At 56.4% G+C, this 13,370-nt stretch overlaps 1 protein-coding gene across 2 annotated transcripts in view; it reads right to left on the reverse strand.

Annotated features, from left to right (window-relative positions):
- Nucleotides 1–1,886: 1,886 nt before the first annotated feature.
- STX1A (syntaxin 1A) overlaps nt 1,887–13,370 on the reverse strand; it is a 48,662-nt gene continuing 37,178 nt past the window's right edge. The window contains exons 5-9 of one of the 2 annotated variants that reach the window (XM_054394398.1): nt 10,327–10,435; nt 4,888–4,961; nt 4,484–4,621; nt 2,619–2,729; nt 1,887–1,964 (exon numbers count right to left, since the gene is read on the reverse strand). In XM_054394398.1, coding sequence (XP_054250373.1) covers nt 1,887–1,964; nt 2,619–2,729; nt 4,484–4,621; nt 4,888–4,961; nt 10,327–10,435 — 510 coding nt within the window. Of the gene's footprint in view, nt 1,965–2,618; nt 2,730–4,483; nt 4,622–4,887; nt 4,962–10,326; nt 10,436–13,370 lie in introns of those variants that run through there. The other variant, XM_054394400.1, reaches the window with a different exon arrangement.

Genomic DNA, 13,370 nt, shown 5'->3' on the forward strand with positions numbered 1-13,370 from the left:
AGCACTGTGCCTCACATCAATCATGGGACTGTGAAACAAAGGGGCTCCAGTCAGACGTTCCCATGGCCACACCTGCTGGGGTCTTGGGACCAGCCTGGAAATACCTCCCAAGGGTAGCCAAATGCAGCCGGGAGTTGCATTTTGGGACCTTGGGTAACAGTGGCAGGGAAAGATCCATGTCCGGGTTGCTGCTGGGCAGGGCTGCACCTGGGGAAGGCAGGACCATGTCTTCACTGCAGCCCTGCTGCCTTTCACCCCCTGCCCACCACACACTGGGCCAGCACTTGTGTGAGAGCACCCAGCCCGGGTGGATCAGCCCACCTCCAGGTGGTGGGAGCAGGGAGGTGACATGCTGCCTGCAGCTGGAGTACTCGCTGCCATCAGGGCCCTCTTTATGCTACCAGCCTCTGGGCTCATCCCAGTCTGTGCCTGGGAGCTTGGCCCCAGGTGCCCACCCTGCTCTGGGCTGTTCTGTGGTGCTTTGGCATGTGCATGGGCCAGCTGGAGCCTTGGAGTCTCCAGAGGAATGTGAGGACAGAGTGTTGCCCCTACCAGCCTGGGGAAACAGGACCCTTCCAAGCTTCTAGCAGGTTCAGGCCACCCCATAGTGGTTGTATCCAAACAGTGGGTGTGACGGAGGGCACCTAGGTGCCCCCACAGCATGCAACCGAGTGCAAGTGCCTCACCAGACAGCCCAAGGGATGAACAGGCAGAAGGGCAGTGTGCAAGGAGGAGGTGGCAGGGGGAGGCAGATGCCAAGAGGTGGCAGAAAGCTGGAGGGAACAGTCAGGCAGTGCCCTCCTCAGGAGCTGGCAGGATAAAGGAAGAAGGCTGCTGGTCCTAGCTTGCAGGGGTGGATGCAATAAGGACTGCTCCCGGGACCACGAGAAAGCCCAACTGCCTCCAGCCCCCAGCTGTGGGTGCCTACCTGGAGAAGTGAGGCTGGAAGCAGCCCTGCCCCCAGGCAAGTGCTGCTGGGGGACTGCAGGCATCAGAGCCAGCTTCCAGCTCCACTGGCCAGTAGGAGGCAAGGCCACCCTGTGCTAGACTGAGAACAGAATGGTTAGGCTTTGGTGCAGGGCAAGCAGCCAGTGAAACAAGCTGGCCTTAAAGTACCTCTGCCCTCCTCCCCTGCCAGGCCAGCATCAGGGTACAGCACATCCCCACACAACTGTGATGACCCCAAGTAGTAGCTCTTCATCCCACACAGCTCCGTCAGGCACCCACTGCCAGCAGCGACACATCCAGCCCCTGGCACCCACACCAGGGCAAGGGCTTGCCCAGGGAGGGGGCAGCCCTACCATTGGCAGAGCAGCAGGGACAGAGCCCTGTGCAAGGAGGGAGGCAGGCAGGCAGGGCCTGGCAGAGAGCACCCCTGGGGAAGCAGCCCAAGGAAAGGTGTTTGCAAGCACAGATGCGGCTGGACAGACATGAGAGCTCTGGCTAGAGGCGATGGGGCAGCTGGGGGAGCTTGGCTGGGTGCTGTACTCCCAAGGACCCCTAACAGCCCTTCATCGGTCCCTCCTCAACCTCAGCCGTCACTAACCCAGCACAGGAGGAGCAGGCAGCACCCAAGAGCACCTGAGTCCCAACCTGGCCCCATCCAGCCACCCATGCCGGAGCAGTGATGAGAGCTTGGGTTCCCCTCCTCGGGTCCCCCTCGGGCCCATCACCGTCCCCCCCCTGCACCCTGCCTGCGCCCCGGGGCCGGCGCTCCCTCCACACAGACGCACCGCACCGCACACACAGCGTCACAAACAACCATGCATTAGAAACTGAAATGCTGCTGGGAGGCTCCGGGGCTGGGCGGCCGGCGCTGGCCTGGCTGCGGCCCCGCGGCACGCGCGGCTCCGTCCATCGCACGCCAACAGTCCCGTGGGGTGAGTCTAGCCGAAGATCCCGCCGAAGGTGGAGGCAATGACGATGCCCAGGATCACGCAGCAGATGATGATCATGATCTTCTTCTGCTCGGGAGGCACAGCAGCGTGGCAGGCAGAGAGGGGAGAGGGTAGCGTGAGTGGGTGAGGCCGGGCTGGCCCCGAGAGCTGGGGGCTGTGACCTGCCCTGTTCCTGTCTGCCCATGGTGGGCTCTTGAGCAGCACTGCGGGGGGCACAAAGGGGTTCTTGGCAGACCTGGGGCAGGGATGGGCGACCCTGGTCTAGCTTCAGCCCCAGGCTGGCTCTGCTGAGCTGGTGGTGCACAAGTCCCTGGGCTGATAAAGGACCAGATGGGGGGACTGGGACAGGCAGCTGGCACTGTGCTCAGCATCGGTGCTGGACCATGCCTCTGTTGTGCTCTGTTTTGCCAAGAGGGGTGGCTCTCACACAGGATCCGCCCTGCCCCTTTTCCTGCCTCCAAGCACTGCCCCATAGCCCATCCTCAGCACTCACACCGCCTACGCCAGGGAGCTCTGCCTCAGCTGGTGCCAGCAGCAGGACCTGCGTTGCACCCAGTGGCATGGGGTAAAGCAGTGCCCAGGCACCTGTCAGGCTGGGCCATGCTGCCTGCTCCTCTAAGCAGGCAGTGGGGTGGGTGGGGGTGCCAGGCCTGCCCCTGTGTGGGAGGTGTCAGCAGCATGTGCAGGGGATGACAGGCCCCAGGCAGGGCTGGGACTCACCCGTCTGGCTTTGCTCTGGTACTTCACTGCCTTTTTGGTGTCCGACACTGCCCGCTCCACGTAGTCCACCGAGTGCTCCACGTTGTACTCGATGCGGTCGATCATCTCGCCCTGCAGAGTGGGGACAGAGCCCACGCGCCCGTGCGTGGACCTAAGCTCCTTCCTGCTCTGCTGCTCCCCAGCACCGTGTGGATGTCACCCTGCCTGGCAGCCCTGCAGGGCACAGACAAGGACTGTGAGTTGTCTGTGGGCAGTGGGTGCCCCCCGAGGTGCCCTGGGATGGGGGCTCCAGACCACAGGTTCTGTCACAGAGGGCTCTGCAGATCCCAGCAGGGAGGCAAGCAAAGGGTCAAGGCAGATCCCCAGCCCAGTCCTGGCCTGATGACTGCCCTGCCTGGTATCTCAGGTGACACCAAAGCCACGAAGGGCTGACACCATGCTGCATGCTGCTGAAACTGGAGGCAGGACAGGGAAGAAAGGACAGCACCAGCAGAGCCAGGTGGGACGCTCACAAAGCCATGCACATGCAGGAAGGGCTGCTCTGATCCACACAAGCACCTGCTGAGAGCAGAGAGCCCGGGAGTGAGGCTGGAGAGCCTTCTGCCCTGCTCTGTTCCCCCAGCTGTAGGGGTGGGATGGGGATGGAGACCCCCCTGCAGACATGTGGATGTTGCCCCCTGACTGGGGTGAGCTTCTCCAGTCTGTCCACCTCCTATATCCCCATCCTGACTGCACAGTGATGCAGACAGGTCCTGCAGCAGCTGGAGAAAGATGTGATGTAAATTGGAATTGAAGGTATCCCTCTGTCTGCCTTCTATCAGAAGAGAAGATCTGAAAGGACTGAGCCCAGGTCCCTCATTATCTGCAGACCTGAAAGAAACCTTCCTCTTGTCTTTTCTGCTCCTGGATTTTGGACCAACAGTTGGCAGGGGTGGGTGGGCTTGAAAGCCCAGTGCCCTCATGGCACAGAGGGAATTTGGGCTGCAGAGGCAGGGGTTACAGCCAGCAGCTCTGCTGCAGCTCCTTTCTCAGACTACTGCAGAGCATGAGGAGGATGAGCCCTGCAAGCCCAGGGGCACTCTGGTGTTAATCCCTCCAAAGCAGCCAGCTCCCTTCTGCTCCCTGCCTTGCCTAAAGCTGCTGCTTCTCCTTCCCACCTATGCCATGCTGGTGCCAGCAGCTTGAAGCCTCCCACCCTGCACAGAGTGCTGGCATGATCTAGCCCTTAGAGCAGGGCAGGGACCTGCAAATCTCCCATGTCTGTCCCCCAAAACCAAACACCAACACGGCCGTGTCACAGCCACCCTCGCACGACTGCTAGGGGCAGGCCCAAAGCACCATGCAAGAGCTGCAGACATGCAGGGTGCAGCCATGCAGAGCAGAGCATGCAGCACTGTCAGGGCTTTACCTGCCACTGATGTCTCCTCCGGCCATGGCAGCATGGCAGGCAAGAAGGAGGGTGAGCAAAGACACCAGAGCGTGTGCCCAGCTGAGGGGCACGGCCAAGGGTGGCCTGGCAGGGCCACTGAGGCTGGGGGCACCCTGAGCTCACCTGGAGCTCAGTGCTCCAAGGGAGATGAGGAAATCTCTGCTTGTGTGGCAGTCACCCACTGCCCTCCTCCAGAGCCCCTTCTCCAGAGCCCATCACCAAACCTCCCATCCCAGGCGTGCAGCAGCCCTCAGCTCTGGGGTGCAGAGCAGGTGGCTCCGGCCCCAGGGAGCCCAGCTCAACTCCAGTGGGAGCCACATCAGTCCCAGATGCAGTTTTTCCCCTCAGCACCCACCCAGGCAGGGCACTGCCAGCAGCCCCATCACCCTGCAATGTCCCCAGGGGAGCTGGCCACCAGGCCATGGTGTCTCCCTACCTGGCTCTCCACCAGCATGGCCATGTCCATGAACATGTCATGCAGCTCCCGGATGCTGTTCTCCAGTTTGATGATCTCACTGTGCCGTGTCTCGATCTCATTCAGTGCTTGCTTGGTGATGTTTGAATCCATAATGATCTGCAGGAAGACAGGGGCCACTGAGCATACCAAGAGAGCCCCAGAGCCCCTCCAGCCACCCCCACCCAGGCAGTTGGCAGCAAACCTCCAACCCCACCGTCTGGCCAGGACACAGCCCCTGCTCAGGCAGCATCCTCAGGCCAGCCTGAGCACCCAGCTCCCAGCTCCTGCATGGGCTGTGCTCATCATTCCCGTGGCTGCATGCCCACCAGCCAGTCCCTCTAGGACAAGGGGTTGGCTCAGCTTTAGCCTGTGCTGATGCTTACCCCAGAGGAGAAGATGGCTGGGTTGCCACTCTCCAGCATGTCCTCCAGCTCCTCACTGGTGGTGGTCCTGCCAGCTGCAAGAGACACAACACAGGTCAGCTATGAGCCCTCTGTCCACTGCCTCTGTGGCATCTCCCAAGAGTGCCCTCAGTAGTTTGAGGGACTGATAAGCCATAGCCTGGCTCTGGGCCAGCCCTGCACCCCTCTTTTTATGGGTGTCAAGCTGCCAGCTTGGCCAAGGCCACCCAGGCCCATCTGTCCACCATATCCTGGTTGCCCCATTCCCCTGCTGCAGAGCATGGGGCTGGTAAAAGCTGCAGCAAGGCGAAGGATGAGAGCAAAGACATTGCATGGATTAACAACCAGCCAGCCAGCACAGGCTCAGCCAAAGGCCATAGCTGGTCAGGAGGAGCTCGCTTTAATGCTGAGCCAAAGCTTGAGGCCCAGAAGCTGCATCTCGCCCACGCCGTCCAGCACAGCTCTTGCCAAAGCCAAATACCCAACCTGCAGGACCCCAGAGGGCTTCCCAGGGAGTCCACTGCCTTTTGGCCAGGTTTCCTGCTTTGAAAGGCTGTCATTAGCTCCTCAACAGCAATCAAATCAGATGAAAATGTGCTAGACGTTGATCTGTTGCCCACATCACCACAGAGCTATTGCACAGCCACAAGTGGGAATGAAAGAATGGAGTCCACTGCATGGACCTCAAAGAGAGAAGAGCCTGGTGAAAAACCTCTGCCCTGAAACCTGGCAACACTCTGGAAAATTGTGAGAGCTGGACCTCTGCCTCCCCAGAGAGCTCCAGAGCACATCTGGCTCTTACTTGGCATCCCTAGAAATCAAAGTTTCCTGGGGAGAAGAAGCTCTGCCAATGAGTAAAACAGCAACAGCATCACTGGGAGCTGCAGCACAGAGGGAGAAGCAAACTCAGCCCTGAGCTGGCAAGGAGAGCACAGTGAGAGGCAATGCACAGGTCATGGTGCAGCAGGGCTACCAGAAGCAGAAACACGAAGCCAGCAAGGAGAATTTCCACAGTCCTTGGCTCTGGGATGCCCACCTGGATGGAGTAACCATCCCCATGGACCAGGGGATGGGGCAGGAGCAGCTCCATCAGGGCATGCATGAACCTGGGGAAGCTCTGAGGGAAGCTTCCAGTGTCACAGCTCACACTCATCACCCAGCTGATGCCAGTTTGCCCAGTTCTGCATGCCAGACACTCTATAAATAGAGAAGACTTCAGGCACCTGGGGGCTGGAGCAGTCAAACTCACCACGGCTGAGCTCATTGTCAAGGCTCTGCCACACTCCCGTGGCTGCAGCACCCATTCCCCCTGCAGCAGGGCTGCACCAGCACCCACACAGCAACAGCCAGGGCTCAGGCTGGAACCACCAAGGACAGACACCTTCCCAAGGCTGGGATCTGCTGTCAGGATCTGCCTGTCAAGCTCTCACTAGGTACAAATCCATTCAGCTCATGGAGGGGTGGATTCTGCTCCCCATCCACCCATGAGTGTAGAGGCAACAAGTATGAGACTCAACCCCCTTGGCCATTCCACACCTCAGACAGGTCTAGCACTGCCTGCAGTGGTGTTGGGATGAGCAGATTTCAGCCTGCCCACCATGTTACAAACTGCCACCCACTACCCTGGCCCTCAGCAGCCCTTCTGCCCAGCTGGAGGAGGCTGCAGGAGCCAGCTTCCAGCACTGTGCAGGCATTAGGGCTACAAAGATTCTGACAGGACTGGAGCATCTCTCTTACAAGGACCTGGGGCTGTTGAGCCTGGAGAAGAGAAAACTAAGAGGAGATCTCAATGCTCATCACTGTCTAAAGGTGCAGCTCAAGAGGATGGGGCCAGACTCTTTCCAGTGCTGCCCAGTGACAGGACAAGGTGCAGCAGGCACAAATTGGAATCCAGGAGGTTCCACCTGAACACAAGGAGAAAATTCTTTGCTGTGAGGGTGCTGGAGCCCTGAACCAGTCTGCCCAGAGAGGTTGTGGAGTCTCCTTCTCTGAGAGGAGATTCCAAACTCACAGTCCTGCACAACCTGCTCTGGGTGAGCAGAGGAGGTTTGGACTAGGTGATCTCCAGCAGCCCCTTTCAACCCATGCTGGGATTCTGGGATTTTCACTCAAAGAGGCATTTTTAGCTCAGATAAATCCTGTGAAAGGGTCACAGGGATCCTCAATAAGCACATTTCAGCAGTGGGGGCTCCAGGACCACCTAGGGCTGCCTGGAGGAGCCACCAGGGTTGGAGCATTCCCCACTCTTGTGGATAGCTTGGGATGCAATCACAGGTTGCCTTCCTGCACACCAGTTAACCTGCAGTCACACAGTGGGGTGGGGGCTGATGAATGCCTGCAGTGCCTTTGGAGCTGGCAGATGCTTTATTTTTGGCTTCTTGGTCTCACACATAACAAAACTGTTCATAAAAACAAGCAGCGTCTGTGCAGCACCTCCACGGCTTCAAAGCTGCACACCCACCACAGGAAGCTCCTCTCCAAGCTTCAAATCCACTTTCTCTGGGAGTGAAACCTAATTAGATTGAAGATGCCACATCTCATAATGGACAAAACAGAGGGGAAAAAAGTGAGGGAGCAACACCTCCCACCACAGACAGCATCGAGGCTCAGCACTGGGGAGCACAGCTCCCAGCAGCTGCTGTGGAGATATCCCTGGGAGGAGGCATGGTCCAGCCAGAGGACAGCCACAGAGCATCTGTCCTGCCATCACCAACCCCAGGAGGTGCACATCCTGTGATCCCTTCATGGCATGTGGGTTTGGGAGCAGAGTGAGTAAGGGAGGGTGAGGGCAGCAATTGAGGCTGGGGCTGAAGCAGTGGGAGAGCAAAGGATATCCACTGCATCATGCCCAGCATGGATGGGCAGGGGTGACCACAAGGGTCACTGAGGTGCACACAGCTCTGGTGCACACAGACACAGTGGTGCCCACACAAGGAGAAGGGGCAGATCCTGAGGGCTGTGGGGAGTCCCAGAGGGTAGCTGTGGCCTGGGGCAGTGACTTTACATCACCATTTCTCCTGTGGCTGTCCTAATTCCAGAGCAAGAAGCAGATGTGATTAGGATGGAGAAGCTCAGTGGGTGCTGGGGAGTGTCCCCAGAGCAGCTGAGAAGTCTCTGCTCTCAAAACCTGAGTGATTTACTGCCTTGCTGTCAGAGCTCCCGGCGCTTTCTATCTTTGGATTCATCATCTCAAAACAAGAGCTGTGGATTTCACAGAGCTTTGTGCAGTCACCACATCCCAGCTGGGCTCCATTCAAAACAGTCTCTGCAAGAGCCTCCAGAGCAGCAGGGACTGAAGGTGGCCAGGAAAAGCAGAGCCCTCTGCCCAGGAAGCACTCCTGATGAAGCCTCCATTAGCTTGTTGCTTTTGATGAGCCTTTTTGCCAGAAGACATTTTCCACTGTCCTGACAGGGAACCAGCTTTTGCAAAGCACTGAGCACAGGACTGCGTACCCTCCCCCAGCACAGACCCCATCCTGCATCTGCTCCACACCTCCACCCTGAAGGAAAAGCAGGTCCCTCACCATCACTAGCTGGGACACCTCCCCTGCACCCAACTACTGCACCACTGTGAGTCCTGGGCAGCCTCTTCCTCACCCCCCATCAGTGCTCTGTCAGGCACTGGCAGCCCAGCAGGAAGTACAGAGCAAAGAGAAGGACAATTTCATTTATCTCCATAATTTAAGCAGAGTGGCAGAGTCTTTCCAAAATCCAGGAGCAGAAAAGACAAGAGGAAGGTTTCTTTCAGGTCTGCAGATAATGAGGGACCTGGGCTCAGTCCTTTCAGATCTTCTCTTCTGATAGAAGGCAGACAGAGGGATACCTTCAATTCCAATTTACATCACAACCCAGCCCTGTGGCTGGGTATCACCTGGAGAATGACACTGGCTGACAAATGAGTCAGCTGGAGCAGTGACACACTCCTCATCCTGCCTTACATCAAACGCTGAGCTCTTGCTGAGCCTCATGTCAGTCACCCTCTCCATTCAGCCACTGTGAAACACTTCTATTATTATTACACATCATAAAAACTAAAAACCAAGGCTTGCACGGCCAGGACTCCTTCCAGCCCTGCACAGAAACCCCACTGACAACCAGATTACCCAGCATCTGCCAGCTCATGGACATTCCCACAGGTGACCATCAAGGACACCATCCTTGACTTCCTTCCCTTATTATTCAGACTGAGTTGTGATAGGGAAGACAAACACTCATTTGTTTGTGAGATTAAAAAGCCCTGGACTGGGATCCAGACTCTTGGAGCACAACAGCCCCTGGCAACTCTCTGAGAAGGAGACTCTTTGCAAAAATCTCTTTTCATCTCCACAGGCCCTCACTTCTCCCTGGCTTGCTTATCCCCCTAATTATGGTGGTGCTATGGTTCTTCTTTGCTGGGAGGTGACCATGTTCCTCTAAAAACTAACCAGGTGTCACCAACTGCCCAGAAGAATCACTAGGAGAGCAGGGTTGGGGGGACAGGCAGGATCAGACTTCTCCCAGGCAATGCATTCTGGTAACAGCCTCAGAAGTGTCACCTGGAACCCACCTTTGGCCAGAAGACACCACTGCTGCAGTGGGTCTGGGGAGGTGCCTGGAGCAGCCTCTGAGGCTCATGCTCCTCCCAAGGCAAGGGAAACTGCTGTGAGCAGTGAGTAGCCCTATCTGAAGAGCTCTCTGCTCTGATTTTATATTTAGTTCAGCTGACCCATGAGGAAAAGCAGCCAGAGGAAAGGCAAGGAAGACACAGGAGTCGGGAGTTCCCAGTAGCTTCCTGGAATTCAACATTAGCTGCAAACAAGGTAGAAATTTCTCTCCCTCTGCTCTCTGCACTCACTATGCAGCATCTAAGAACATCTGAGGGGAGTTTCTGAGCTTTGCTGTGCAGTTTGACACTGGAACACAAGGTACCACCAGATGTCTGCCTTCTCTGGCAGCTTCTCCTGGCTGCTCCCACCAGTGTGTGTGAACCCCTGGGCTGAGGGAGCTGGGGTTGTTCAGCCTGGAGAAGAGGAGGCTGAGTGGAGACTGCCTTGCTCTCTACAACTCCCTGAAAGGAGGTTGCAGGGAGGTGAAGGCCAACCTCTTCTCCAGGTAGCAAGTGACAGGACCAGAGGAAATGGCCTCAAGTTGTGGCAGGGGAGGTTAGGAAAATTTTCTTCCCTGAAAGGGTCATCAGGCACTGGAACAGGCTGCCCAGAGCAGTGGTGGAGTCACCATCCCTGCAGGTGTTTTAGAAGGTATTTGGATGAGGGACATGGTCTGAGAGTGGAGTACAGGGAGGAGTCAGGTTACGGCTGGACTCAATCACCTTAAGGTCTTTTCCAGCCAGACAGCTCTGTGATTTTTCACAGCTCTGCTCCAGTGAGAACCAGTGCAGGATGTGTCCCCACCCAGCTGTGTTTCCCCTGCAGGTTCACTCACTGATCTCCAGCTGCCTCTGGATCCTGCCCTTGCAGCGCTCCCGGTAGTCGGTCTGCGTGGCGTTGTACTCCGACATCACCTCCACGAACTTGCGCGACAGCGTCGAGTGCTGCGGGGGAGAGGCAGAGACAGGCTGAGGGTCCTGTGGGAGGCAGACACCTGCCACCCCCCCTCCCATCCTGGAATCACCACATTGGTTTGGTTGGAAGGGATCTTTAAGATCCTCCAGTCCAACCCTTAACTCAGCACCGCTGCAGTGATGTTGCCCTGGAGCCTTTCCTTCTCCAGGCTGCACAATCCCAACTCTTCTCTCAGTCTTTCCCCATAGAGGTCCTCAGACCATTTTGGTGGCCTCCTCTGGATCTGCCAGTGCAATGCAGCATCTCTGCAGGGTCAGGTGCCCCTGGAGCATCTCTTAAGGTCTTTAGGCAAGGGGGGAGCAGTGCAATGCAGCATCTCTGCAGGGTCAGATGGCCCTGGAGCATCTCTTAAGGTCTTTAGGCAAGGGGGGAGCAGTGCAATGCAGCATCTCTGCAGGGTCAGGTGCCCCTAGAGCATCTCTTAAGGTCTTTAGGCAAGGGGGGAGCAGTGCAATGCAGCATCTCTGCAGGGTCAGGTGCCCCTGGAGCATCTCTTAAGGTCTTTAGGCAAGGAGGGAGCAGTGCAATGCAGCATCTCTGCAGGGTCAGATGCCCCTGGTGCACACTGCAGCTCAGATGTTCCTCTACCAGGTGCTGGAACACCCAAAGCAGCCCCAGCCACACCTCTACCTCCAGGAGACAGCACTGGAGACATCTTGAAGAAATACTTGTGTTTGCTTTGCAGCTATTCCAAGCAAGCAGCAGCTCAGTATTTATGGCAGAGCCTCAGCTCAGCTTCCTCCTCTGCTAGCAAAGCTCATACAGAAGCCTGCCCCAGGCAGCTCCAGCAGGCAGCCTCTGCTCAAGGGATGCCTGACCCAAAGCAAAGTCAAAACAGCTCCTGAGCATCGTGGCTTGAAACCCAGCAAAGAGGTCATGTGCCACCCAAGCAGCTCTTCTCCTGCCTTTTCAAAACTGTTTTCCTAAAATCCAGTTCATTCTCATTCATCTGGAAAGCACCAACATATGTTGATCTAGTGTGAAGTGTCCCTGCCCATGGCAGGGGGGTTGAAACTGGATGATCTTTGAGGTCCCTTCCAACCCCTGACAATTCTGTGATCTGCAGCCTAATGTGGCCTGGGTGTTGAGTTGCAACCCTTTGTGCTCCTCAGTGCACCACACCATATCTCTGAGACTTAGGAAGTTATTTAACTTGCTGTTTGTTTTGCCAGATTGTTATTTTATGTTCCCACAGGCATCCCACATGTCTACAAAACGCACTGGGGTTTTGAGGGAGTGCTGAGTTTCCTGCAAAATGGGCTGGGGAAAAAAAAAAAAACAAACCCAACAGTTTTAAATGGCTTTCTGTCATTAAATGAAGCTACCTGAATGTTCCAAGTCAATACAAAGCATATCAAAACGTACCTTGCATTTGAAAAACACCTTAAAAGGAAATATTAACTGAAGCTAGGAAATGGGCTTGTTCCACCCAGGGCCAGCAACTCTTCACTCCCCAAATGTGGAGGAAGCAGCCCAGTTTTGGAACTACCAAGCTGGATTTCCAAAGAGCTGATACAGCTCTGAGCACCCACGGGGGCTTTGAAACCTCCCCCAGGCATACACTGAAATCCAGGAGGTCTTATTGCTGGCTACAATGACCCCAAGAAGCTGGAGCCAGACACTTCTTGGAGGTGCACTGGGGAAAATGGGCATAGGGATTTGTACTTTAATATTAAAGACAAAAAAAAAATCATCATAAAGATGGCCAGGTGCTGGACTGGGACCTAGAGGACCCACGGAATGATGCTTGTGGCATCTCCATCCACCTGGAAACTAAGAACAAGGCCAGGAGCAACCAGATGAGGCTGGCACTGCTCTGTGGCAGGGGCTGGAATCCCCCAAACTCCCTCCTCACCATGTGCTGTCATCCCTCAAGAAGGAATAAGCCTGGGTGCCAGATTTCTAGCTGGGCTCTTTCTTGTCCTTGGATGGCCAGGAGGCCAAGGGGACATCGTCACATACAGCCCATGCCAGCTCCAACAGCTCCACTGCAAGACAGTGACCTTGCTGAGGATCTGACCCATGGCACCAAAAAATCCTAGTCACAGTACCAGAGCCTATCAGAGGTTGGAAGGGACCTCCAGAGATCATCAGGTCCAAACCCCCTGCCAAAGCAGGATCACTTAGGGTAGCCTGCACAGGAACCCATCCAGGTGGGTTTGGAAAGTCTCCAGAGGAGACTCCACAACCTCTCTGGTCACCACAGCCAACACCAGGGACAGCAGAGGGACTTGCTGCTCTCCTCTTGCACCATCCTTCACCCCAGCAATTCTCTTTCTGCTTGCTCTAGAGATGAGTATTTCTCTTGCCCCAGTGTGGCAGAGGACTGACTTCCCACTGCCTCAGGCTCAGCCCCACACCCACTGGTGCAGGGCTGGAGGCCAGCAGGCTGGGAGGTGGCTCTGCAGAGGTGATCCATTACTGTCACTGCTGTATTGATTAGGCACTGGCTGCGGCAGGGCAGGGCAGGCTGAGCCCAGGCTTCCCAGACTGGAAAGCTGATAAACTACAGACACCCAAACTCCTCCAGCCTCACTGCAGAGGGCTCAGAGAAAGGAGGATTTTTATGAGCTGTCTTTTTGTCTGTTACCTCCCTGCAAGAGCAGCAGATCCATGCCTGGACCCCCACCCCTGGGTGCTGAAGAGCAACGCTGGCAGCTCCCATTGCCTTCATCATTCCAGTGGTTTGCTAAAGCACAAAGCCTTGCTTCTCTGCTCTGCTTCCCCCAAGTGTGATCATCTCCCACTGAGACCCCTCAAAACAGCCTGACACAATGGTTTGCAGGAGAGAAGTGACTCTTTCATCTCTACATGAGCCAGAAGCTTTGGACTCCAGGTAGCTGTAGAGAGAGCAGCACTAAAGTCAGACCCCATGGCAGGGTGCAGCAGCACCCAGGAGTTTGC

This window comes from Indicator indicator, chromosome 30 (assembly GCF_027791375.1).
Source record: "Indicator indicator isolate 239-I01 chromosome 30, UM_Iind_1.1, whole genome shotgun sequence".
NCBI classification, from domain to species: Eukaryota; Metazoa; Chordata; class Aves; order Piciformes; family Indicatoridae; genus Indicator; species Indicator indicator.